The following is a 25828-nucleotide window of genomic DNA, read 5'->3' on the forward strand; positions in this document are numbered from 1 at the left end:
CGGCTGCGCTGTTTCCGGGGCGGGCACGGCCTCTCCCGCCCGCTTCCCTGAGGAACCCGAGCCCTTCCGGGGCAGCCCCGAAGAAGGGGGAGGAGGAGGTGGAGGTGGAGGGCAGCGGGCGCTTCCCGGCGGAGAGGCGGAGATGGTACCAGGCGAGGCGGTGCCGCCCGGGCCGGGCTCGCCGCGGGGCAGCGCCGAGGGGGCCGCGGCGGGCCGGAAGCAGCGCGCGGCCGCCCGCAGGAAGGTGGGTCGGGGTCGGGGTCGGGGCCGGTGCGGGGCCGGGGCCGGGGCGCTGTAACCTCGGTAACGCGGACGCTCGCGGTGCGTTCCAGGCCTTTTCCCTGTTCGTCAAAGCCAAGGAGGTGCCGGCCGCGTCGCGGTGTCCCGGCGGCGGAGAGGGCGTGCGATGGCGGTGCTGCCGGCAGGCATTCGAGGAGCTGCCCGGCATCCACAGGCACGTGGCCCTGCACCACTCCGGGGACGTGGGGCGGCAGGCGGGGCTCGGCGCGGGGCCGGCGGAGGCCGCGGGCAGCCCACCGGGCAGCGCGGCCCGGCCGAGCGGGCACTCCTGCAGCAGCCCCGAGATCTCCTGGACGCTCCCGGACACCAGCCATGTCAGCCAGGAGGACCTGACGAGGTAAGGGAACCCCTCAACGCTCTGGAGCTCCCGGAGTACGCGGCTGTATGTCACCGTCTGCCAATAGTACTTCTTATGAGATGCAGTCAAGCGACACTTCTAAGATACAGGAAGAGTCTTCCCCAATATTCTTCTGGATCTTCAGATTCTCTGAGTATCGTTTATAATAAAGTGTTAGACTCCTTGCTGTTTTTAATGGTGGATAGAACTATCCGAACTGTATCATCCTGTATTGCTAAAGCAGGCCTGTTTGGGTGTTATTTCACAGCTTGGATCTGCAAGGAAGGACTGCAACAGAGAAGGGCAGAACAGCAGGATATGCTCTGCACGGGTTCCTTTCTGCTGTTCGTTCAGGTTCCTGAAGGGCTCATTTAGTTATGAAGGAGGTTCACAATAAACATTTCTGACTGTGACAGAGTTCGGCTTGTGTTGCACAAAATGTGGGAACACGCAATCTCACAAAAAGCTGTGGCTTTTTAAATTTAAACAGCTCAAGTGCTTGAGCAAGTGCCATTTTGGCAAAGCAAGCATTTAATGTCTTGCTTGTGTGCACAAAAGTCAGCAATTCTTGTGTTCTGTGTGTGGGGAGAGCATATGGTAGGCCACTGGCAGTGAGAGTACAAAGTTCACTTTGTAACTAGACTCGAGAATTAGAAGTGTGGGAGCTTTTTTTGGTTAAGATTCCTTCTGTTTGAAATACAGTAGTGCTAATCCCTCCAAAGTTTGTTTGAGGGATCTGCCAAAATAAAATTGCCTGCTTTCTGAATGGTTACTGCTAATAGTGTAAATTTTTCTTTCTTAACATTCTTTTTCTATTTGCTTACCTTTGCCATGCTGTGGGCAGCCAGGTGGGAGACGTACTTCTCTATTACTGTTACTGTGAGGTGAGGGATCCAGAGAAACTCTGTGCTTGGCAAAAGGCCTTGTGTCAGCATCTACATCTCACTGGCAAGGTAAGGTTTGAAGCAATGATTCTGTTCTTAAGAAAAACCCACACATCTTTATTTAGTGTAGGGTGATGTGTTATGTGGAGAACCAGATGTATTTTGCACCACAAAGTGCTAGTCTGTTGTGATCCCATTAAGAGAGGCACTCAGACTTGGTAAAGTATCTTTTAGAATTCTACTTAAGAGCTATCACAACAAAGAAAAAGAAATACAGATAATCTTAAATTCTTTTTGATGCAGGGAACCTTGGGCTGTGTGGCATTGAGTGAACCTGACAAGCAGCACACAGTGCAGACCCTGTCCTTGCAAGGGTTACCCCATTTCCATCAGTTTTACACATGGAAATGGGAAAATGAGTCTTTTTATCACTCCTGCCATCAACCAGAAAGGATATTCACATGAGAAATGCGCATTTTTCTATAAAGATGTGTTTTTTGATAAAGGCAAGGCAATGAAAGTGGCTTTATCACCAGTGTCAGCAGGGAGCTCATGCAGGTGTCTCAGCTGGCATTAGCAGGCTGGGTGCATCCTGGGGCTGAAGGGCACCTGCAGCACAGCACAACGCAGCTGGAGGGAGAGCATGTGTCTGGGCCTGCTCCACTCGCTGGTCACCTGTTATCCTTCCTCCTCAGCGCACACTGGGCTCCCAGACAGAGTGGCTACACCAGCCTGCAAACCATACTGTCAGGAATTAGGTGTGAGCAGCCAGCACCTTAGACCACTCCATGATGTAGCAGTTCTCTTTCCTGCACAGTCTGTTCTCTTCACTCCTGGCAGGCTGGACCAACAACATGAGTTGCTTGTGTAGCTGGCCTGTGGATGCTCTGGGAGAAGGTGAATTTTACCTCATAAAGCTGATGTTCCTAGGATATCTGTGGGGAGAAGGAGGGCAATGTGGAGCAGGAGGCTCCTTTTATCTGTGATTTGTCTTCCTAAGTAGCTTCTTGCTCTCTGCCAGTGGTGCATCAGCACAGGTTTGGGGGTGAAGTGTCATCATGGATTCACTTCTTTTTCTGCTCAGCTGTCTTGTCTGGTAGTTGGTGTTTTGCTCCAGTTAGTCTTCTTTTTTTTTTCCATTTCATCCAAGACAGATACAGCATTCACCTTCCCAATCAGTTGGTTTTTTCCTTGCTTCTTATATTCAGTCTTTCCCCCTTCCCCCCCATCCCCATTTCAGAGATTTTGTTCATTTGTCAGTGCTGGAGATAAAATGACTCATCCCGAAATTTAATATTAGATACAATGTTATGCATATTCACATTTTCTTTTTTAGCTGTGAGTCATGCAGCACAAGCCTATTGTTCTTTCTGAGGCAACTTCCAGTGGGAATTCTAATGCTGACTGCAGGATTTGCAGACAGCAATTTCTCTGTTTATACAGCATTTCTCCTTTTAGTGAGTGGACTTCTCTGACTCTCCTGATGTGATTCTTTTAAAATGGCTGAGAAGTGATTACTGATTGTTGAGGGTTTTTCTCTGTTTATTGTCTTTATGTTCAACTTCATTCTAACCATATTGTCCTTCCCAATTCAGTAGTCTCTTTTCTGAACATGCTCCTGTGCCTGCCCTTTGTCACCCAGTCATATTTTGCTGATTTCGCTGTGATCTCTTTTGCTGTAACTAAGGTTCAGCCCCAGCTTCTCCTCTTGCCTCCTAGGTACGAGTTGCTTCAGAAGGAATTAATGGGACTGTTGGTGGAAGCAAAGTAGCTACCAGTCTCTACATTAAAGTTATGCTTTCCCAGCCTTTGTTCAAAAACATTTTGTGTCAAGAGGATTTCAAGGTATGAAAAAACAATTTTTACATAGACATTGTTAATGCAGGTAATTTAATTTTCAAGAAATAAGTAGAGCCTTTCTTCCCTTTCTTAGTATTACTTCTGCCAGTTCTGCTCCCCCACCACTTACCTGAGGAGGTGGATCTTAACCATAATCTGTGCTGGTTTTTACCAGAATTGGGAGTTTCCATGGGCAGTGTTAGCAGCTGCTACAAGCTTTGGCAGCTCTGGGTGCAGCTGCAAAGCCCCCCACTACAGGTGAGTGAGGGAGTGTGCCTAAGCTCCATTCTGCAGCAAGCATTTACTCCAGACTGGGCAGGCATCGTGACATATGCTTAGCCCAGCAAAGTGTTTGCACACTGTCCTCTTCACCCTGCTTTGACTGGAAGCAGTACAACTGGCTTAGGTTCATGAAAGTTTTGGTGTCCAAATAGGTGCACTGTTAGTTCCATGGATTGGGTATCCTCCAGAGAAAACACACAGGGACTTTCAAGAGATTTCTTCCTACTCCACTTAGTGCCTGGCTGAAGCATATGTACTGATTGCTGTCCAGATGATGAGGGCAGCAGTGGCTGGTGCACTATATGGCATTTTGGTAGGCTTTGGCTGCCAACCATTGTAGGTTCTGGTTTCTCTGCAAGGAAGGAAAGCTGCTGCTTAAGCAGCAGCTCTTCTCCACAATTTTATTTGCAGGGAATGCTATTATTTTTCATAAACAACTAGATCAAAGGAGTTAGTGAAATTTGCAAAACTCAAATTCCATGCTGAGCTGCAGTGATGATTCAGTCTTAGGTTTAAAAGTGTCTGTTGTGCTTGGCTGAATTTCAGGAGGAGTTGTGTTAGTCACAGTCCTATGTAGATACAAAAAAAAACAGGGATGGAATTTTACCAGACCTTGGCAAAACCTTCAACCTTGCATGATCTCTCTGGGCATCAGTGTTCATGCATTAGTGGAATACTCTGTTTGCTGTCTCACAGTTCCTTCTGAATGTTGTATGCCCGAGTGAGTGAGGCTTTCAGGTTGTTGTGCCATGAAGACATGGGATAGAGGAGTGACAACCGTGCTTGGGGCTATAAACATACCCAGTGGCCACTACAGTTCCTGTTTTTGATTTCCATAATAGTTGGAGCACTGCTGCACAGCTGCACTTTTCCTTGAGTGTTTATTTACTTGATGATGCCTGAGCCATGTTTGAGGCTCAGCCCTGCAGAAATTCTCTCTCCCTGTAGCCTGCAGTGGGGGTGCCTACCAATAAAGGGCATACCAGGATTTCTGAAGGGGAAATCCCGCACTTGAGTTTGAGGGGAGAGGGAGGTGCCAGCCTCCACTGTTAAGAAATCTTGTGGCTGGCTGACCTCCCTTACACGTCCGTCACACACGCGTGAACACTGCAGCTCCCCTCTCACAGAGCACGACTGCAGGCACAGCTGTGCTTGTGTCCTCTGCCAGAGGGATGAAGAGAACTGCAGGGCCTGCAGGTGACAACCAGATCCATTACTGGAGGACACTATTTAATATTCCTGCCAGGATCAGCATGTTTTTGTAGGGGCCTCAACTTTCTTGCAATAAGTGCTAGTAACATGTTGCTGACTAAGGTTTGGTCTACATCCCTGCACTTCCAACCAATTGGAAGTGTCAATTGGCTTCCAACCAATGCTGTCTGTCTCACCTGCAGTCATTGGGCCTAAGACTTCCAGGTGATAGGGGTCCACTGCCTTAACTTCAGGATTTAGAGTGTGGATTTCAACTACTAGGAAAGACACTTCTTTCCCTCAGCCACAAAGATATTTTCATATTCTAATGATCTGTAGAATTAAGGTGAGTGGGTAATTTTAATTTTGACACCTGGAAAATTTTGGTGAATTGTTTTTGTGTTTGATTTCCTAGAGCAGTGCAGGAGGAGCTCACTGTTTCCCAGACCTTCGAGTTGGAGTATTCAAAGAAATTGTACCTATGGGCATTGATCCAAAGATAGTGTCTTATAAGGAAACTGGTAAGTTTATGTAATTAAAAAAAAAAAAAAATTAAGCCTCTCACCCAGGTGAGAGATGAGTGAGGAGTAAAATCCTTCATCAAAAATACTTCCGTTTGCACAATCACCAGGACACAGGAGAAATAGATACAGAAATTGATATCTTACTGGTAGTCAAAAGCTACTGGTGCAGAGAATTTGCTGGCCTAGATTTTGGCTAGCCAGGTGTATAGTTGCCTCAGAAAACCTCGGAATTAGCTTCAGGTTTTGTGGGAGCGTTCCAATGACATGGAGCAGTAGGGGCTGCTGACTTGGCTTCACTGGTTTTGGTGCCAACAGCCATGCTCCTGCCTTTTGGACTGAGCAGATCCAAGTTCTGCATGAACTCCATCTGGCTGCATTTGCTTTGTGCTAACTGTAGCTGCTTAGTGTGGATTACGCCTGATAAGGTGTTCTGGCTGTGGATTTGCTTTAAGGATGCTTACATAGGTGGTAAGAGGAGCACAGCAAATAGCAATTAACAGAGCAGTTTTGGGCTTTTTTTTCCACCAAGAGGGTTTGTTGGTGCCGAAATTGTACAGCATCTTTTTGTGGATTTGGAAGAGGATTATTTTTTGTTCCCATTTTTTAGTAGTTTGTGGGCTGTGTGTTTGGCTATTTCTTTCCTTTTTTACCCTTTTTCCTGCTCTTTTTCTAGCATTTCATGGAGATGGTTCCTATTACTCTGGCAGGCTGCTTGTAAGGGTGTTTTTTAATAAAGTAAAGGATTTTGCTGGTTGAGCTTTTTAGTTTTTCAGTGGATTAAGAGTTCTAAGCCCTGAAAATTGAGAAACTTTATGTAAAGTGTGCTGAAAGTAATACATGTTTATGGACATTTTCTATTGTTTTCAAGAAGAGTTTATTAATAATTGCATTTCTGCACCTCGAAGTGTAATGACATATGAGCAAAGAGAAGTGGCACATGTCACTCCCTCTTCTGCAGCTGTAAGAGTAGCCAGAGGGATGACAAAAGATCATAGAGATAAGTAGCTGTCTGCTGCTTCTTCCATTGTAGGGAACAACAGAAGAACTTTCATTTGCAAGTAGAAAGCCAAACATGGATAAACTTGGCTGATTGAGTTGGGATGAAAAGTCTGTGAATAACTACAAAAAAGTTTTGTTTGGAAATCTGAGGAGAATCTGGATCAGTGATCTCATTTGTGACATTGTTTCATAGTTCTGCTTCTCACTTCTCTTCCCCCCACCTTTTTTTTTTCTCCTTTTTTTTTTTTGTTTGTTTGTTTGTTTTGTTTTGTTAAAGGAATCCATTTATCCCCTCAGGAATTTCATAGAGAAGTAGAACAGTATTTGTCTCAGGCCACTCAAGGACAAAGTGATACCATCTTGCTGGACTGTCGGAACTTCTATGAAAGTAAAATAGTAAGTGCTGCTTGCCTGCTTCTTTACAGGTGCTGGGGTGTAGTATTTTATGATTGTGAGGCTGTAACCTTTCTGTAGAAGAGATTACATTCTCCAGCTTGACTGTAATGTGTACAGAGTGCAGTTTAGTAATGAATATTAGACACAAGCAGTAGAGGACCTGCCCAGCAACTCGGGATGGAGCCTGCCTGGCCAAGTGCTTAATACAGTGTGGGGCAGAAAGAAAGCAAAGAGGTCCATACAACATAAGAATGAATGTTTGAAGTAGCTTAATTTGTAGTGATGTATTTTAACAATTTTTGTCTTGTCCCATCTGTCAAAAAGAAAGGGGCATCCTGCTGTCACAACCACCACCCCTCATGCACTGTTGTGGTTTGTCTTCTCTCTGAAAGTTTGACTTAGCTCTCTCTTCTTTTGATGAGGAGACTTGCTGTGTCCAGAATCCTCCTACAGATTTTAACATATGTTTTGATGCATAAATGCAGCTGAGGAGCTGCCTGAAGCAGCTGCAGTGAGCTGAATATTCCAGCCCAAAGGTTTGTTACTTCTGGTTTGAGGCACAGACCTTACCAGTGCTTGTAACCAGTTGCATGGCCATCTGTTGTAATTGCAGGGACATTTCCAGGGCTGTCTGGCTCCAGATATCAGGAAGTTCAGCTATTTTCCAAGCTATGTGGATGAAAACCTGGAGCTTTTTAAAGACAAGCGTGTCCTAATGTACTGCACAGGAGGGATTCGCTGTGAAAGAGGCTCTGCTTACCTCAGGAGCAAGGTAAGATGTCATTCTGAGGGCACAGGTATCGGGGAGTTGGGGCTGCTTTAAGGGCACCTGTTTTTTGTCTTGCTGGTGAATTTTACTGTTCACAAACTGCAGAATGCTCAGGTGGGGAGATAAATGCCTCTGACATGTGCTTGTCTCACGCTGTCAGTCAAGGACCTGGATAGTTGAGTGTGGCTCAGTATGACCTGTGTGGACTAGTGTCACAGCAGTGAAAATAATTATATAACCCATTTCCTGAGAAGAGATATTTGTAGGACTGTTTTAGGAGGGCTTGAAAATACTCTGCAGTGTTTCCACAGACTGTCTAGGTTATGCTCTGTGGTCATTACTGCACAGCTTGAGCATCTCACAGTGGTGAAAATTAGCCAGTCAGTGCTTTTCCCAGAACTAAATTCAGCACAGTGCATTGTTCTAATTGTGTTCTAAAATTTCCATCCCACTCTTCTCCTGGATCCTTCTCCCAAGGATCAAGGAAACAGAACACAAAGGTTCTCCAGAGATTCAAACCTTGGGGTTCTTTTTTCAGCTGCATCAATGTGAACCCTGCGAAATTCTGCTTCTACTAACTGTTAACTAAATAAATACTGAATAAAAAGCAGCAGTTCATGGAGATCGAAAAGCATTTGATCTGTGATATAGCAGACCTTCCTCAAGTGAGGAGGCTACCAGCTTCTTTTGAGTGTAACATTAAATGAAGAGTTGGGTTCATTCCAGCAAGCCAGCATTGTGGAGCTGCCCTGTACTCCCTGGTGGCACTGCCTAAAGCTGTGGCTGCACGTAGTGGTGCCATCTGATGGTCACTGAGGGGCTGCTGCTTCTCACTGACCCCTGGCATTTACAGCATTTGCTTTGGGAACTCTGGCACACCACCACTGCTGTGGTCTCCTTCAGTTTTTCTGCTAATATGCTTTAAACAGGCAGTGTGCAGAGAGGTTTACCAGCTAAAAGGTGGAATTCACAAGTACCTAGAAGAGTTTCCAGATGGATTCTACAGGGGGAAGCTGTTTGTATTTGATGATCGTTACGCCATTTGTTCCAATGAAGATATCATCTCAGGTAGGACTAGATAATGTAAGTGCAGAAGGCTGGGAAGCTATTGCAATCATTTCCAGAGGTGTGCAGGATAGGGACAGACAAAGTGGCCTGTGTAGTTCTTCCTCATACTTGGTTTGATCTCGTAGTGCTGTCACTTCTCCTAATGACTGCCAGCACTAGATGTAAACATGTACGTGTGCTTTACATGTGCTTTAACATGTAAAACAGAAACGAGAGGAAAAGGGGTCACTTACAAGAGTTCACTAAAACTGGAGCAGTAGAAGGAAGTATCCCTTGCAGAGCAGCTCTGTTATGAGCCATCTGCACCTATGGAGACAGATGTCCAGCACTACAGCCATTGTTACCACCAGCCCACAGTGCTGACTAGACTGTGGTTGGCCAAGTGACCAAAGTCTTAAATAGTTCTCCTGCTACCAGCAGTCCTCTGCTTCAGCAGTCTCACAGAATATCAACAAAGACTTCCAGGTATTGGGAGAGTAGTGGCACCTATGCTCTATAGCAATTTGTTATTTTCATGTTTAAGAAATTCTATATCCCATGGAATTTCAGTGGCCTCTAGTTGAAGCTGTTGAAACCATTGCCTGATCTTCTGGCTGGGATTGCTCTGCAATTACTGCAAATTAAGTAATCTCTTATTTTGCTAGCAGTTGCCAGATACAAGTAGCTGGAATTTGGCTCCAGCCCTTTTTCTAAGGAAGCAGTGCTATTTTTTTTCCTGAGTTGGTAACTTTTCGAGCATTACTCCCATTCCTCCTCTGCATTTACTCTATACATCTTGAAGGGGCCTGACTTGGCATGGAAACAGAACATACTCTGGATACAAAACAGCCATCCCTATGGAAGTTTCAAGGGGAAGTGCTGTGATATGCACCTTCTTGGTACAGCTAAAACTGGGCTGTATCTTTCAGTTAAAGAGTTAAAACCCATAATGTTCTGGAAGGACTCTACCAGGACTGCATATGGCATCCTGCCTGCACAAGCCATTATTTATAGATGGAAGGAAGTTCCATGGCATCCCCTTCCTCTGCAGGTGACATTCCTGCATACTGGCTTAGTTGCCACCTGCATGTCTTTCTTCTTCTCTTGTCAGTAAGAATCTCTATATCTGTCTATTCAGAACTAGAGAAAGCACTAGTGAGCTACTCCCTTCTTTTCCAGAGGGAAAACTGTCTTAAGTGTGTCAAAAATGTTCTAAACTGAACTAGATTCTAGAAGATCAAGCTAAACAGGAATTAAAAACCTGCAAGACAGTGGCCTCTTAAATGAGAGCTGGCAGCCCCAGGGTGCCTTGGCAAGCCCTCTGCAAGGAGCAGCCAGAGCAGTGTGGGTGTTAACCTTTTTTTTTTCCTCCTCCCTCCAGCATGCAGATACTGTGGGGTGCTGTGGGACCAGTATAAACTTTGTTCCAGTCAGCACTGCCGGCAGCTTGTCCTGACATGTCCAAGTTGTTGCAACAAAGGTCTTACAGCTTGCTGTCCTGTTTGTCAAGAGAAGGAGCTCAAGGTGACTTCAAGGGCTTCAGGACAGGTACTTAAGGAGGAATGTGAATGTACAAGGAGACGGCCGAGGGTGCCCATTGAACCTGTCTCACCAAGGATGCTGGACACAGGAAAAGATTAAGCTGTTTCACTGGTTAATCTGGCACGTGCTCGTGTAGAGGGCTTCTGTAACCAGATCTCTATCCACTAACCAGTTAGGTTTGGAAATTACGAAAATATGTCAGCTTGGAAAGTCTTGTTCATATGCTGCCTTTAAACATAGAATATGCCCTGAAAACCATCCATTACTTGCCTGTAAATTACCAGAGTGCCCAATTCATCACCAGCACTACAGGATTCCTCTCTCTGGGTACAGTCTTGTAGTGTGGCCTTTACCATGGGGATTTTGAAGCAGAGTATCTGCAGTGTGACAGAGCTGCTCACAGTTCAAAAGAAACTGAAGGAATTCAAGAACAATTCCATTTTTTTCTTCCTGTGTGGAGATCAACCTATCTGACCTCTCCAAGGACCATGCATCTTCCTCAGTAGCTTGTAGTAAGGTGTACAAACAGCAGATTTATCAGTTTGGTATGGGTATGAGACCAGATTAGATCCTGAAGATATAGTCCACATGCACGCCATTGACCTGCATCTCTTGCTTTATAGCAGTGAGAGGCAAGGTAATGTTACCTGAAATTACTGGCTTAACTCCTGCTGAAGGCAGCATAAGAAGCTGGAGCAAAGGCCCAGAGACACTGTTTGCCTAGCCATACTTGTGTGACCTGTAGGATGAACAGCAAACCTCATCTTCTTTCCAGTGCTCAGTTGCCCTGGAAGCTGTTTTTTCCCCTCAGCTTGTCAGTGTATGAAATAGGCAGGGCTCAGCTCTGCTTGCACTAAAAACACCTAACAGCTTGAAGCATGTTGAAACAACTACACAAAGAGGGGAGCACAGAGACTGTCAAAATACCAGCATCATGGCACTGGAAGTGATGCATGTCTGCATAAATGTCAGCAACAGCTATGAAAAGACTGCAAGATCCTTTATCCAGGTTAAATAATTCAAGTTCTGGGAAGCATTTGTGCTTTTTAAACATGAGTTGGATTTTTTAAAAGCTGCAGGATGTTTATGCAATTTCCAGCACTTGTTGGTGGAGAAATTGTCTTTGAAGGGACCTACAGCAGATGAGCTTAAAATATTGCTCCATGTGCTGTATTGTGTGCTTGATGCTGTAGAATGTACAGAAGGGATTTATTAATAGCATGGAAGATGTGTCTTGACTGAAAAATGTCTTTTAAATTTACTGTCATTCTGGGAACTAAACAGTAAGTCATAGGGATATCAGAGTCCCTAGGTTTGGGGTTTTTAACTGGCAAATGTTTTTAAAAGCAAGAAAATAGTTTCTTAGGTTTCTGCAGTTGCTTAATGTCAGGGCTATGTTATTTTCATAGAGATTGTACCTTTCTCCCATGGTGCTATTAATTCAGCAAGGCCTCATTGTTGGCTTGACTAGCAAATTAAATACATGGGCATTGGTTCCATTAAAGCCATGACAAATATTTCTTCTTGCTTCCAGTATTGCTACCCAATGAAATCAATGGTGTACCAGCTGTCCTCATAACAATTCCATTAACAAGGCAAAACCCTGGAGCTTAGGAGCTTTGGCAATCTTTCTAGGATACTATTTAATAGTAAACCTGTGCACAACCCATCCTTGAGAAGAAATTAGGTAATTCCCATCAGTAGGCACCTTCAGCAGGAGTCTGAGCAGTGCCCATGTCTCCCTGGCTTCCCAGTCCCTGCTGGCTGGATAACCTCTGTGGTTTTGAGGACTGGAGTATTTGTGAAGGAACATCCAAGCTCTACTTGCAGGTCTGGTCTAAAGTACTGATGGGGGAGTGCCCCATGATCTTCCTGTGTTAGGCTAAAAAGAACACAATTCTGTAATTCAGTCTATCAGCAGGTCTGGAACACTGTAATCAATTTGTAATCGTGTTTCTGTATCACTTATCAGTACAAGATGGCAACAACTTTATTTTGTATGTAAATTTCTGAAGGGTCTATGGTAAATAACTTCTAGTGCTTCCAATGTAATTTTTTAAGTACTGCACAAATACACTTCACGTACTGTGTTGGAGGTGCTTAATTCTGCAGAGATAAACACTGAAACTAGCTAGTCTGCCACATGGTAGACCTGGCTACAAGGTACAATTCTGAGAGCTCCTCGCAGCTGGAGATTCTACCTCAAAGGCACAGGGGAGCAATGAGGCCTCTCCTTGTCCTTGCTGCACTAAGGTAAGGGAGGAGAAGGATTTGAGATGTACACATGGAGTCCCAAAAAGCCATGTTCTCTCTGCTGCAGGGAGCAGAGAAGGGGATAAGAGACTGTTTTAGCCTGCTTCTTGCAAGTTAGCCCATAAGGGGCTCTCTATCCTGTTTTCTGGGTTTTTTTGTCAGATTAATACAAATAAGGACTTGGCATGTGAAAAGCTATGTGTTGGCATCCAGTGGTAACACCTGAGAGAAGGCACACGTGCTCCAGGAGAAGGCACATGTGCTCCAGGAGAGGGAAGAGTTTTCAGCAGGATGGGCTGTGACTCCCAGATGCTGCAGTCACCAGATGGCTTTTCCTCCCTTTTCCCAGGGAGCTGCTGGGCCAGATTTGCAAACAGGGATACATTTGCTCCTAAGTATCACCATTTTGTAGCTCCATTGCTGCACCGTTTACAGCTTACACATGGCCTGATGCCTCAGCACTGCCTGTCTCTGCTGTACCACCCTCAGCTGTCAGATGCATTCTGCAGCAAAACAGCTCTGTGAGGATCAGCCAAGGAACCTGGGATGATCCTGACAGCTTAATAGACCTTTGGGCTGCAAGGTTAATGTGGATGCTGCTACAATGAAACACAGGACTAAGTTATTATCTTTTTTTTGTTAAGGGTGGTAGCAGTATCCGTGTGGTAGTGCTCTCTGGTGTCTCCCTTAATCTAAGAGATTAATCTCCTTGCATGTCTGTGCTTCTTAGTACCACCAGGGCTTTCTAGGATAAGATTCATTTACCTTCAGAAACCAAGAGAAGAGCTGAGCCTGTGTCATGCAAATCCAAGTACATGGCTTGGCTGAAAGTGTGTGGCTCTAATTTGATGATTCAGTTGGTCATTTCAAAGTCTTCACAGTGCACATAGAAGGAGGTAGTTTTTTAAGTCTGCCAGTTTTTTCATTTTAATATGTCTTCAAGCATTTTTATTCCACATTCATTTTCTGATACAGAACTTGCACAGTGGAGGAAACAAGCTATGGTGAAGTGTTTTATATGACACCACGGGCACATTTATTAAGATTTGGAGAGCAACAAGTATGTTTCCCACATTGCTGAACAGTGTTCCTCTGCTTCGCTGGTCAGAGCTAAATCATCAGCGGCGTTTGTGCACAAGCTCTGGAGAAATCTCTGGGACTTTTGCCATAACGTATGTAAAAGGCTGAAAAACTTCACTCTCTAACAGACATGTAAAAGTAGATTTTTAGCAAGAGAGAACATTTTCTAGGATGTGTCATCTGCCCAAGATTAAGGTTTCAGTACAGAGGTGCTTCTTCTGTGGAGACTTCTTACTGAGCAGGATCCCACCCACATTAACAGTGAGAGGTTTGGATGTGCTGGGTCCAGTCTGCTGCAGGTCTGGGAGATCCACAAGCCTGTGGGGAATTCCTCCCAGGCTGAATGATGAGTGCACACTGACAGCTGTGAGATCATACGTAGTGTAAGTTCAGATTTGGGGTATTTCACTTCACAGCTTTTTTAGGGCACAGCATTTATTCTTGCATTTATGTGGACATAAGGGACAGCAGTAAGAGAAATAATTCCTAGCAGAACAAAATGTAGTTAATGGACGTGGTCATCTAGACAAAACAGCAAAGGGAGAGATTGTGACCTGTGTGCAGTGAGTATCTGGACAAACACTTTTAACACTAGGAAACTGAAGGGAGTGAGGAATAGAAGGTTGTCACTTGCTGATTAGTTTGGCCATCTCTAAGATTGAGTAGATTGTCTTCACATGTGCATGGGATTGAAGGATATTCACCCATCTAAACCACTTGATTTTTGAGACTCTGTTTTATATTTGGTGGCCTTAAATTCCATTTAGTCGGGGGTGGAGATGAGTTTTTTTGTAAGAAACACTGGGATACATTTGACACAGCGTCTCAAATGATTCAGCAAATGTTGGCAAAAATTGTAACTCAGAATTCTTGAGATTAGCCATGTCTCCAGATGTTAGAAGTGCTTGTTAAACTAGTTATTCCTCTGTAGTTACTTGAGATCAACTTTGAAAAATAAAATAAAGTATTTTTTTAATACTTCTATAATTTGTGTGAAACAATTTTATCTTTCATTCATGCATACTACATCCTAAGTATGAAACACCGTGCAGGAATTTTATAGAAAAATTAATCCCCTTTAACACTGGATTGTACTCTGAACTGAGGTTGCATAAAACTGACAAGTTGGCTTGAATAGTTTCCAACTCTACAGAAAACATCAACAGTCCTACTGGATAAAATCTTCATAAAAACTACAGCCACTATTTCGTTTCAACTGTTAGTGCATAAAACAGAACAGAGGCACCACAAATACTCTGTCAAGGCACTTATTGCCTTTAGATTTCCACAGTGTAGCACAGATCACTGGGAATGACCTCCATGGCCAGGAACTACACTCCAGTTCTGCACTTGGGAAAAATAGGCCCATTCACCTCTGCAAGTCTTCTCTTCCTCACTGAAAAAGAAGAGAAAGAGGAGTCAGTCATGGCAGCAGGATAATGTGGATGGCAGGCTTGCCCTAACAGCCATAGAAAGGAGCTGAAAGATGTACTTTCTGCCGGGAAAGAAACAGGATAGCATCAGCTTCTGAATTCCCGCCTTAAGCAGCAGGCACAGCCTTACACAGTAAAATCAAGGAAGATGAGGTTTTTCTCCCTATGCACTTTTAAGGCCAGCAGCTACTTTCAGCCTTACCTCCCTTATTTTGTAGTCAATATTTCACAGTTTGTCTTTGTAATTGGACTTCAGCCAGTTCATCATCTGACTGATGGAAAGACAGCAGGAAGCAGATGTCACAGTTTTTCCTTTGCTGGTTTTTCAAATTAAAAATCTGCCTTTTCAAATAAAAAAAAAAATTTAAAAAAATCTCCTCTTATCCTAAGCCATTGGGCTCCAGTCCTCTGATCATGGTTAACATAGCCAAAAGTTGATTTATACCTCTTGACACCTACACTCATGACTCTCCAAGAAAGGCATGGAAAAAAAACCCAGAACGTAAGGAGGATGCAGAAGTTAGCTGATGAAGATGAACATAAAAGCCTTCACAGTCGGTTCACACACAGCATCTTAGGGAACAGAAGGTATGAGACCAAAACCATGTTCTGGTAGCATCACTTGATAGGCAAGAGCACTGGAGTGGAGCACAAGCAGAGAGCTATTGCTGACAGGGAGGAAAATAAAGGGTTTTTTTACTTATACATTGTCCAGGTACAGCTGAGATGCTACTGCCGGAGACCATCAGACTGATGAATACGAGCTGCAAACAAGAACCAAATCAGACAAAAAATGCAGATCTTAAGTGGCCAAGGAGGTAAAATACACAACTCTTACATGGAAGACAAGTTTTGAATTTGTCCTCTTAACAGCAGGAACAATCAAAATACTAGACTGTAAATCTTGGATGTGATTATTTTGCATGCCAGGTGCTGCAGAGTCATTAAAAATCATGCTCTGTTCCAAAGGACAAAATAGCAAGCCTTTCCCAGAGCAGTGCTGGAGTGACCAGGTACTGAGTACTTTGTATGATCCTTGAAGAACTGGCACATAACTTGGCTGTGCTTCTTAGGAGCAGAGTACCAGCTGAAGCATGATTGATTTTTTCCATTTGTTTTTAAAACACAACAAATTTATCACCTGCCTGATATGACAGCTGCTGTGTACAGCGTGGGGGGTGTGTTAGCTGCATTCAGCACTGCTGGCCTGGTTTCCAGTGCTCTACAGCAGCTTGTAGCCAAGCGATGGAAAGGCTCTGCCACGTGCTTTGGCTGAAATGGCAGTTTGAAGACTTGCCCACATTTTGCTTCACAAGCACGTCTAATCATTTCATTGAGGGTACACAGATAACTCAAAGCAATGTGGTTTCCCACATATCCCTAGAAGCAGTTGCAGTTTGTTTTGCTGAGGGGGATGGGCCAAACTTTAACTGCTGTGCAAGTTCAACTCTACTATTCTTCATCTCCTTGTTAAAGTGGGAATGAAGCTGGAGGAAGACAAGCAGTTGGCAGGAATCACAAATGCTAGAAGCTCGTAGCCCATGTGCCACATGCTGTATCACAAGCCCTACTGAACCACATCAGCTGTCCTTGTTCTTTCCCATCAATACCCACTGTAACTGCAAGAAACGCTGCCTGCCTGACATCAGCCGCAGTAAGAAACCAGCTGGTGAAGGCTGCCCTTCTCCTTGAGGGGCAAAACACCATCAGCCCCTTCAAGAGGCACAGTCTAATTCATATGCATCTTTAATATGAGCAGTTCTGCCCTAATCCCACCAGGAATTGCCCGCAGGACCCTCCCATGCTTCCCAGCTTTCGGCCAGCCTGACTCACCCAGGTCGTTGTTACTCATCATGGCATTGGAGGCGCGAAGCCGGGGACCTTGCTGAGTGAAATGGTACCCAAATTTCAGTAGGGAGGTGTTCTTTTCCAATATATTTGCGATTTCCATTTCTACTTTGTTGCCCAAGGGCTGACTCTTTTGAAAACAGAAAACAGAAAAGCAAATGGTTCAGGCTAGAGGGTGATTCGGAGCAAGCACTTAGAGGGAAGGGGTGGAGATTGCAGATCTTTCTCTGGACCTGTGTCCATTTCTGACTTGGAGCTGGTAAAACAAGCTGCTGGCCTGTTCCTGTACATGTGCTACAACTGAGAGGCTCCAGCTCCTCCAGCAGACATTCCCACAAGTCCTTTTGCCCAAAGACTTTATTTCTAGGACGGATTAGCAGCTGCTGGACATGTGTAGAAACCAGGATTCTGGTCTCTCAGTCAGTCAGCTGTCTCTGAGTTGCCCATAGCACAGCTGCCTCAAGCTGTGGGTTTCTCAGGGAGCTGTGCTTGCTCCGGGCTCTGTGTCACAGCACACTGTGCTCCCCCACGCTCCCCGGAGCAGAGCTGCCACCCACGCTTGCTTCACCTGGTTGTCAATGCGCAGCTCCATGAGCGACGTGTTGCCCTCGAGCGCTTCGACGATAGCCAGGATCCCAGACCCAGAAATGAAGTTTGACTCCACATTCAGGCTCTTCAGTGTGCTATTGACCTTCAACATTTCTGCCAGGGCCTGTGGACAGAGGTGGGCAGGAGGAGCTGGCAGTCAGACAGGAGGGGCAGAGCACCACAGGGCAGCAGAGCTTCAGCCCCCCTCACCTCCAGAGTACTCCCGGAGCATCCTACACGCTGTGCAGTTTCACTGCCACCAGGTGGAAGTGCTCTCTGTGGAGTGAAGGGGGCTCCCTCCTGCTGCAGGGGGATGCTTGAACATGGGCCTGCTGGAGGCCACAGCAAAACCTGGCATGGACAGCACTTGGGGCTACCCCAAAAGGTGATAGTCCATACCTTGCAGCTGCCCTGTGACAGCTTCATCTGTCCCTCCTCTCAAGCCAGCATGGTATGACAAGGATGCTGACCAGCATTGGCCCTCCCTGCACTGCACAGGGTTGAGATGCTTCCCATTAAAACATGCAGAGAGAGGAGCATCTGTCTTGAACAAGGGATCTCCACATTCAAAGTGTCCTCCCAAGCAGCCATATTAATAATTTTTGCCTCCTTAGTGGGTAAGACCAGAAGTGGCTGGAATGCTCGTAACACCCCAGACCTGATCAGATCATGTCACTTCAAATAAACTGCAAGGGAGCATTCACCTACATGAAGCTGAAGGACTAGAAGGTGATGCCCACGTGGCAGGGCTAATCTGCACCCACAGCACTTAGCCCCACAGCTCCCCCAGCCCAGCACAGCACCCTCAAGCTCTGACACAGCACCTGTCCTGCCTGCACAGGCAATCTCCCCAATCCAGGGTGCCTGAACTCATTTAGGAGCAGTATTGCCCTCCAGAGAGTTTCTTTCTCTAGCAGGAAACTGGTGTGTGTGTGTGTGTGTGGAGGTAGGCAGGGGTAACCTGGGTGACCAAGAGCAAAACCTGACTGCAATGGTGCTGGAGAAGGATGCAAAGATGCAGCCCACAAGGCAGCAGGAAGGCCAGGCAGAATGACTGGCTCCTCCCTGTGTCCCCACTGATATTTAAAATCACTCCAGCAGCCAGAAAGACCCCTTATCACCTACAGAGGCCACACATTAGGAGATGCAGAGTCTTGCTTCTGCACACGTCTGTGCAAAGAACACATGAGAGAGAGCTGGAACAGACCTGTGTGAGGGGAGCAGCAGGTGTGCACACCTTTGTACCAACAGAAACAAATCTCCAGAGACAAACTGCTTTTAGAAGATGCCACGAGGACATCAGTTGTTGTCTCATGCTCCTTTTCCAGGAGATCCTAGAGGAGAAATAAAGGACTGCATGGTTAAAGGACTGAAACCTCCATAGATGAAAAATGAAGTGAAGGAACCAAAGCCTGTCTATTGCTTGCTTCCACTAATGCTCCTGAAACTGAATTACTAGCAAACAGCCAGAGGTGTGGAATGTGCCAAACACAACACAAGCTGCAGAAGCAGTCAGTCAATAAGGCTGAAAATACCTTGCCTGGGAACAGTTCCTGTCACAACACTGGGACAATGAGCTCACAGTACTTACAAAAGCAACAGGGTCGTTGCTCCGGGTCCCAACTATGCTGAACTTCTTCACATATGCGTTGTTTTTCAGCGCTTCTGCAAAAGCTTTTAGAGTTGGTATAGGAATATTCTGTGACAAGAAATGCAGAAATCATGTGTTAGGCCATCATCTGTATGCAATGAATATGCAATACATGTAAAAGATTCTCATCAAGGTCAAATCACCAAATGCACTGAAGTAATTCGGGAAGGGGTTGAAAAATGTTTTCACAAGTTTTCACTCTTGCTTATAACCAGCATGTTCTAAGGAGCATGGCAATGTCTTCATCCTATTTTGTGCTCTGCTAAAAGCTCACTGACTTGATTTGAGCCACATCTCTGCTCTTTAGTTGCCCAGAAACTCAGCTACCTAGGAACATGGGCATTGTGGGGATGCTTGTAACCAGGATCCGTGAGCCTACGGAGCACTGCTCCTGTGCTCTCTGGTAGGAATGGCAGAACTGAGAAACATTCATGTCATGTTCAGAAAATTTCCACCTACAGGAACTGATCCAGAAAGGCCTGAAATTATCTCCTCATAACACAAATCAAAGACACCTCTGACTACTTTATACAACACCTTACAGGCTATGTCTCAGCCCAGAAAAATATCCATGCTGCTTTTTCTGAGTTCCTTCAAAATCAGTATTTTTCACTTACGAAGAACTTTAGATACCCCTTTCAGATGTTCAAATTTTCACTAAAATTGTAAGTGGCATCCTCACCTTGGATTTCTTGCCACACCATTTGATCCCACCATGTGGAATCATCTATACTCAAAGTCATCTGCAGAGCCATAATACAGCACCCAGAAGCACAGCATCTCCACTGTCACTCCCCAGTTCTCCAAACCCCATCCCAAAGTCATGAGTTCAACACACAAAAATAGTGCCTGCCTGCCCAATCCTCAGCCCTGTGTCCTCAAGGGATGAGGTCACTAGCCCAAACCAAATAGTAAAAACAAAATAAAAATATTTCTGTTTTAGAAAGGTGTGGATAGCACAGCAAAAATGTCTTTGATGTGCACGTGCAGTTAACTGTGTTCTTGCTGTTTAGCTATGTCATCATTTAACAGACCCCTTAAAATAGAAGCTGTATTTTTTAGCGTATGTATGTGTCCCAGAGGCAACATAAGAAGTGGTGCTATGTCCTGACTTTCTTTCTACAAGAAGCAAAAGAGTCCACAGAGGGGATGGTTGGGTGAGAGACAGAGTCACCTGCGTGAAGGGTGACTTCTTCATATTTTTATGGCAAGTATCTGGATTGTGAAAGCTTTTTCCTCCCGCCATCTTATAATACACATCAACATTCCCTCCCCCAAATATACCTGTCTAAGTCATTAAAGCAACCTAAAATGGCTTTAACCAGACAGCCAGTTTTGGGTGTCCCCAGACCACCCTTGACACAGCTCCGTTTTTCCAGGCACTTAGAGGGATCCTCCTTCTACCAACCCCAGGCCTTTGTCCCACAGCAGGTAACAATCCATTCTACTGCCCACAATGGAGAAAGGAAGCACTGGTGTTTCTTGTCTGGCTACATTCCGTGTGATGATACTGCTCTGCGCAGCAAAACAGTGCCTGCCTTCTGGCCATCAGAGTCTCGTTACTAGGAGAGGAGGGTAGAAAGGAACAAATACCATAATATTGTTAAGGTTGACTTCTTCCAGGTCAGGATCATTGCTTTGTATTCGTTTCAGGGTTTCCTCCACATCCGTTGAGTTTGGCTCCTCATCAGGAACTGGTTTGTACTGTGTGGGCTTAATCACACCTGCGAGTGAAAAGCAAGATGTGAAAATGGAAGCAGCCTGAGTAGCACTATCTTTTCTTTGAGTGTTTTCCTCCCCTTGCAGAAGAGAGATGGAAGCATGACCTGACAAGCAGCCATGAGATGAGAAGCCACTCCACTGGGGCCCTGCAGCCCAGGACAGCCAGTGCCTGCTGTGGGTGCTGTTGGTGTCCAGATGTGAGTGACACAAGGCACACTGTCTGCACAAGGCTGTCCCTCGGGTGGCACCGGGGAGGTGGCTGAGACCCCACTGCTGGCACAGGGCAAGGATGCACCAGAGATGGCCCCAGCAATCACAGGCTGCTCTGACACACACAGCTCTACCCTTCAGCCTAAAAATAATCATCACTGCCTCTGCTGGCAGCTTCAAAGCCCAATACTGCTAACGTGAATCACTTACTGTTGAGGCCTTCTTTGTTCACAATGGTGCTGCTTCCCAGTGCCTCATAGTACTGCTGGTTACTCATCAAGGTGTGCATGCCAAGGATGGCTACAGAAACAGGAGAACAGGACTTATTGTAGGCTCCAGAGCCAGGAAAAGACTCTACAGCACATTACCTTTCCCTGTGCAAGCATAAAAACCATACAAAGGGAGGACAAAGCCCCTTAGCTGACATTAATATCCAACAGTTCTCCAATGTGCTTGCTTTTTTATTCCAGTATAGCCTGAGCCACAGGAGAAGAGGAACATCCTCTTGTGGACAACAAACATTCAAAGCTTCCCAGTAACCTACCTGACTCAGCATCACACAAAAATAATGGGGAGAAGACAGTAAAAAACTCAGAAAAATGCCTTAGGTAGGCTTTAGCACAAGTGGCCCAGTCCAGCAGGAGCCTGCACATCCTCATCACCCTTGTTCACTGGGCACATGCCACATAATTCCACAGCCCCGTTTTGGAGAAGAGCTGTGCCCCACATGGAGCCAAACCGACCCCAAGGCAGCAAGGGAGTGACTGTCACCTGCAGCACAGCAGTGCACATTGTGTTTTCACTCAACAGCAGGCTGGAGTGCTGCACTTGGTATGTTTGTACCTTTGGAAGGTGACACTGCGAGAAGCTAAAGTTCTGCTGTCTTGGTCAAAATGTAGAGAGTGCTACTACGAACACCTTCAAATGCTGTAGGAGCCCAAAAGTGAAACTCAGCCAATTTGTGTCTCTCAGACTCAAGACTCCAAAGCCAATATGCAAATGCAAATTAAACCATGTCTGGGGGCTCTGATGAACTTCCTGCAAATGACATACAAGAAATCAATGGCGTAGGATCTTTTGGGTTAAGAGTTTGTTTTGAAAAGTTACCCTGCTACGCACAAAAAGATCAAGTTGAAAATAAACTGATTTTTGAATCAATAACTTTTTTTTTTTTTAAAAAAGCTATATGACTTTTTAAAGAAAAATGCAGACACATGAATATTTGTTGAAACAGACACATCTGAACAAGTCTTGATCTCTGGATAGACACAATTGTGAAAACAATAAATTTCTCCCTAAAATCCAAGCATGCCACCACAAAGGCACTTTTTAGACTTGGTTGGCACCAGTGTGTCACCATGTTCTGTTGCTTTGGCCAAGAAGGGCTGGAATTTGCAGGAGAAAGGTATCCTTGAAGCCTAGCACAAGAATAGGATCTGTTATGGTGACATGTTGCAGTGTGATGTCACGTTCCATCCGGTAATATTGGGATTTAATTCCAATAGTGACAGCTCATCGTGACTCTGGGTTGCACAGGCTGGACAGCCAGAAGCAAAGTGTCCCAGTGAACTTCTCCATGGCCACCAGCACATCCCCAACTGGATCTCACAGAGCCAAGCAGTCTCCATCTGAAAGTCTGAGTGAGGCTGGGCACTTCAAGTGTGATTGTTTGTATTTTAGCTCATCCTTTTCTCTGTCATTTTCTTGCAGATGGAATTTTCATGGGTGCAACACAGGTTGGAAAAGGAATTTTCAGGCTCAGCATTTTGGTAACTCAGACAGTCCCCCAGTCACAGCTTATTTGGACAATGAAATCTCTCCAGCAGCCAGGAGTGTGAGTATCTGGACTGCAGAGAGAGGTAAGCATCTGCTGTCACGACCATGCATTTTGGGGGCTCAAGTTTGTGTTGTTAGACAAGAGGGACCCACTCTTTCTAAGTGTGGTGCTTATGGTGTGTTCTCCACTGGAACTCAGGCCGAACGAAAGCACCCCATTTCTGTCTCCCTCACCTGACCAAAGGCATGGGAGCCCTTCCAGGGCTACTGGGAGCCACCCTCCTGGCCTTGCCAAGGAAGGGATCCAGCACACCGCAGCTCACAATGGTCCCTGCTAAACAGGCAGGAGCAAAATGAGCTCCTGCTAAATTAATCCTGCTAAGCAGGCAGGAGCAAGGCTGTCACTGTCAATATTGAGATTCCAGAACAGTTTGTATCACATCAGTACTCCTGCTCCCACTTAAGTGTATGCTCCCAGCAACTGTAGAACAAGCTGCCCTGAAGAGCTTTTCCATGGGACAATAATTGCTACACAGATCTGTAGCTTAGAAAGGCTGATTTTATAGGACAGAGCTTTACAGGACTCAGGAATCAACAGCAAAAATAGTTAAATCCAGGGATGCAATGCTTGGCCAGGGTACATATGTTTGGGAGCCTCAATGCAGAAACACATGTCTAAGCCAGAAGATGGTATTGTTATGTAGAAGAGGTCTAGTTGGTGCAGCTGTTCTACAGACTTTGTAAGTCTTACAGGCTTCCAGCGAGGACAGTGCTAGGGAGTATGGAAACCTGAAGAGACAAAACTGGAAGAAGAAGCCAGTATCACTGAAATATTCACTGACTGCTGGACCAGCAGAGCACATGTGAGCTTCATAAGGCATCATGGGGTGTCCATGTGTTCCTTCGGCCAAGGCAGGCCCTATCCCAAGCACAGAGCTAAGTCCACACTATGGCCTTCAGCAACATACCAGTATTGTCATCTGACTGTCTGACCACACAAATCACAACAAACCCACCACTTAAAATGTGTTGAAAAAGCTCCTTAACAAAGACCAGGCCTGAGTGACCACTGAAAGACTTCTACAACCTGGCAGATCCTTTACCAGGTTGCACAAGAAATCCACTTGGTCCGCTTGACTGTTTCCTAAGGTTTGGTTTGAAGAAAGTTTTGCTCTTGAATGTACAGGCTGGAATTAGCAACAGTCAGTGATAGAGACAAAGGAAGAGATCAAACCACACACTGTTCCATACATAAACCCTTCTTCTTCCTCCTCATCTTTGGTCCCCACACTTGATTAAATCACACAGGCTTAGAGTAATTTTTTTTTTAGCAAATAAATGAATTCTGTCAGAACTGACAGCATTTAGAGAAACAGCAAAAAGTGCAATAGCTCATTTTCCACAAAAGAACAAAATAACCCCTAGAAGTTGAACAACATTCACCCCTGATTACTGAGAAATTATTTTACCAGCAATGTCACAGAGTTCTGCATCAGAGGCGTTAGCAAGGGCTTCCTCCAGTTCCGGCTCCAGAGTCACACTTTCCAAAACAGGATCCATCGGCTTCTGCTTGGGAATCCAAGCTTTTCCTACGAATGCAAAATGAGGTCACTCTCAGTATAAGCTACAGCACCCAGTCCACAGCTACCCTTGCAGATGCATTTCCATGCTGTGAGATTTGAAAAGTAGAAAGGACAGAGGGAGTACAAGAGAAAAATCAGAGGAGAAACTGAATCGCTTTCCATCAGCTTGGTCTGAGTCCTGCTGCCATGCGAAGGGGGAGGCCATGGGCAGCTGCAGAGCTCAGCCCTTCCAGCAGCACGGCACCCACGGAAACCCAGCAGCACACTGGAGCAGGATCATGGCTGTTCATAGCCCAGCACTCGGAAAGGCATGCACAGCCTGACCCCCACCTCTCTGAAGGCTGCACAAAAGGGGTGAAGGTTTGCCAGCACTCAAGAGAAGCCTGTCCCAGCGCTGGGCAGGATCAGTCCTGCCACCAAGACACCTCTTGCTGTTGCGCATGTTGGCAAGGCAGATGGCACATTAGTTACAAGAGGGTGGAAAGAAGGTGGTGGAAAGCTCTGGGAGCAAGTAGAGACAGCACTTAGTGAACATATGGGATGCAAGGAGGAGCAGGCTTAGGGCAGCTGGTCTAGCTCAACCTTATTGCAAAGAGCATGCCAGATGGAGACCCTGTGCTTTATCTCTCTGGGCAGCAGGAGGCCACAAAACAGACCTATTCCCTGCAAGTCAAAGGTGCAAATCCACAGGTCCAGCTGGTAATGCAAGCTTGTCATCTTAGCTGCTTGCCCATGGCCTTTTCCTGAGGGGGGTGCCCCCATGGACAGGAGGCTGGAGCTTTGGACGCAGTGGGCTCCCTGCCAGCCCCCATCCCACTGCTTGTGGCACCCTCTGGACAAGCCACAGCACCTTCTCTGCTGGGGCTGGCTGCATCCCAGGAGGAATGGGGCAGCAGACAGGGCTGGAGATGGCCCTGCACAGCTGCTCCCAGCTCCCTGCTGCTCATGCTGCAATGGGCAGCAGATCCTTCTTGGAGAGGGAATGGGTCAGGTCTGGGATTTCTCAACATGGCATACACCTGTGACAGCCCAAAAGAAAAGACAGAGGCTTGTGATGCTTTAAGACCCCACAGCAGGGAGCAGTCTGCTGGGTAAATCCAGCATTGCTGGGACAGGTGCAGGAGGGCTCTGGGAATATTTTGGAGCAGTCCCCTCCCCTAAAATAGTCCTGGATCACTGCAGAGATAGTGACTGCAAAAGGCCTGGCCCAGCATGCCAGTCAGGACTATTTTTGTCACCTCTCTGAAACCAGAGTCAGTGACACCAAAAGGGAGAAACAATCCTGCTGCTCAGGGATATGCAGAAAGGGGCTAAATTTAGACTCAAGGAAGAAGCAACTGCACCTCAGGGTCCCCTGGGACAAAATGGAGGCTGCCATAAAGAGCCTTTTGCTCCTATCCTCTGCCTGCACATTGCTGCTCTGACAGAGAGAGCAGGAATCTGCCTCCTGAGACACAGCTGCTCTTGCAAAAATAGGCAGAGTGTCATGTGCCTGCACTGCACAGCACCTTCTGGGTACTAAGCAGCAAAATGTCTGCCCTGGCTTGGTGTGGAGATCTGAAACCCCTGTCCCA

At 45.9% G+C, this 25828-nt stretch overlaps 2 protein-coding genes across 6 annotated transcripts in view; one reads left to right on the forward strand and one right to left on the reverse strand.

Moving 5' to 3' along the window:
- The first annotated feature begins 142 nt into the window (after window positions 1-142).
- TSTD2 (thiosulfate sulfurtransferase like domain containing 2) lies at window positions 143-14336 on the forward strand. The gene is made up of 9 exons (XM_058823440.1): window positions 143-244; window positions 333-637; window positions 1482-1590; window positions 3241-3366; window positions 5249-5354; window positions 6634-6752; window positions 7366-7524; window positions 8451-8589; window positions 9950-14336. The coding sequence occupies exons 1-9, from the start codon at window positions 143-145 to the stop codon at window positions 10207-10209; spliced, it is 1425 nt and encodes a 474-aa protein (XP_058679423.1). The 3' UTR covers window positions 10210-14336.
- TMOD1 (tropomodulin 1) overlaps window positions 13095-25828 on the reverse strand; it is a 28220-nt gene continuing 15486 nt past the window's right edge. For 4 of the 5 annotated variants that reach the window (XM_058823441.1, XM_058823443.1, XM_058823445.1 and 1 more), the window contains exons 4-10: window positions 24141-24260; window positions 21106-21195; window positions 20557-20687; window positions 18904-19011; window positions 17293-17436; window positions 16710-16854; window positions 13095-14839 (exon numbers count right to left, since the gene is read on the reverse strand). In XM_058823441.1, coding sequence (XP_058679424.1) covers window positions 14775-14839; window positions 16710-16854; window positions 17293-17436; window positions 18904-19011; window positions 20557-20687; window positions 21106-21195; window positions 24141-24260 — 803 coding nt within the window. In that variant the 3' untranslated portion in view covers window positions 13095-14774. Of the gene's footprint in view, window positions 14840-15576; window positions 15641-16709; window positions 16855-17292; window positions 17437-18903; window positions 19012-20556; window positions 20688-21105; window positions 21196-24140; window positions 24261-25828 lie in introns of all 5 variants that reach the window. The other variant, XM_058823446.1, reaches the window with a different exon arrangement.

This window comes from Ammospiza caudacuta, chromosome Z, assembly GCF_027887145.1.
Source record: "Ammospiza caudacuta isolate bAmmCau1 chromosome Z, bAmmCau1.pri, whole genome shotgun sequence".
Classification (NCBI taxonomy): Eukaryota; Metazoa; Chordata; class Aves; order Passeriformes; family Passerellidae; genus Ammospiza; species Ammospiza caudacuta.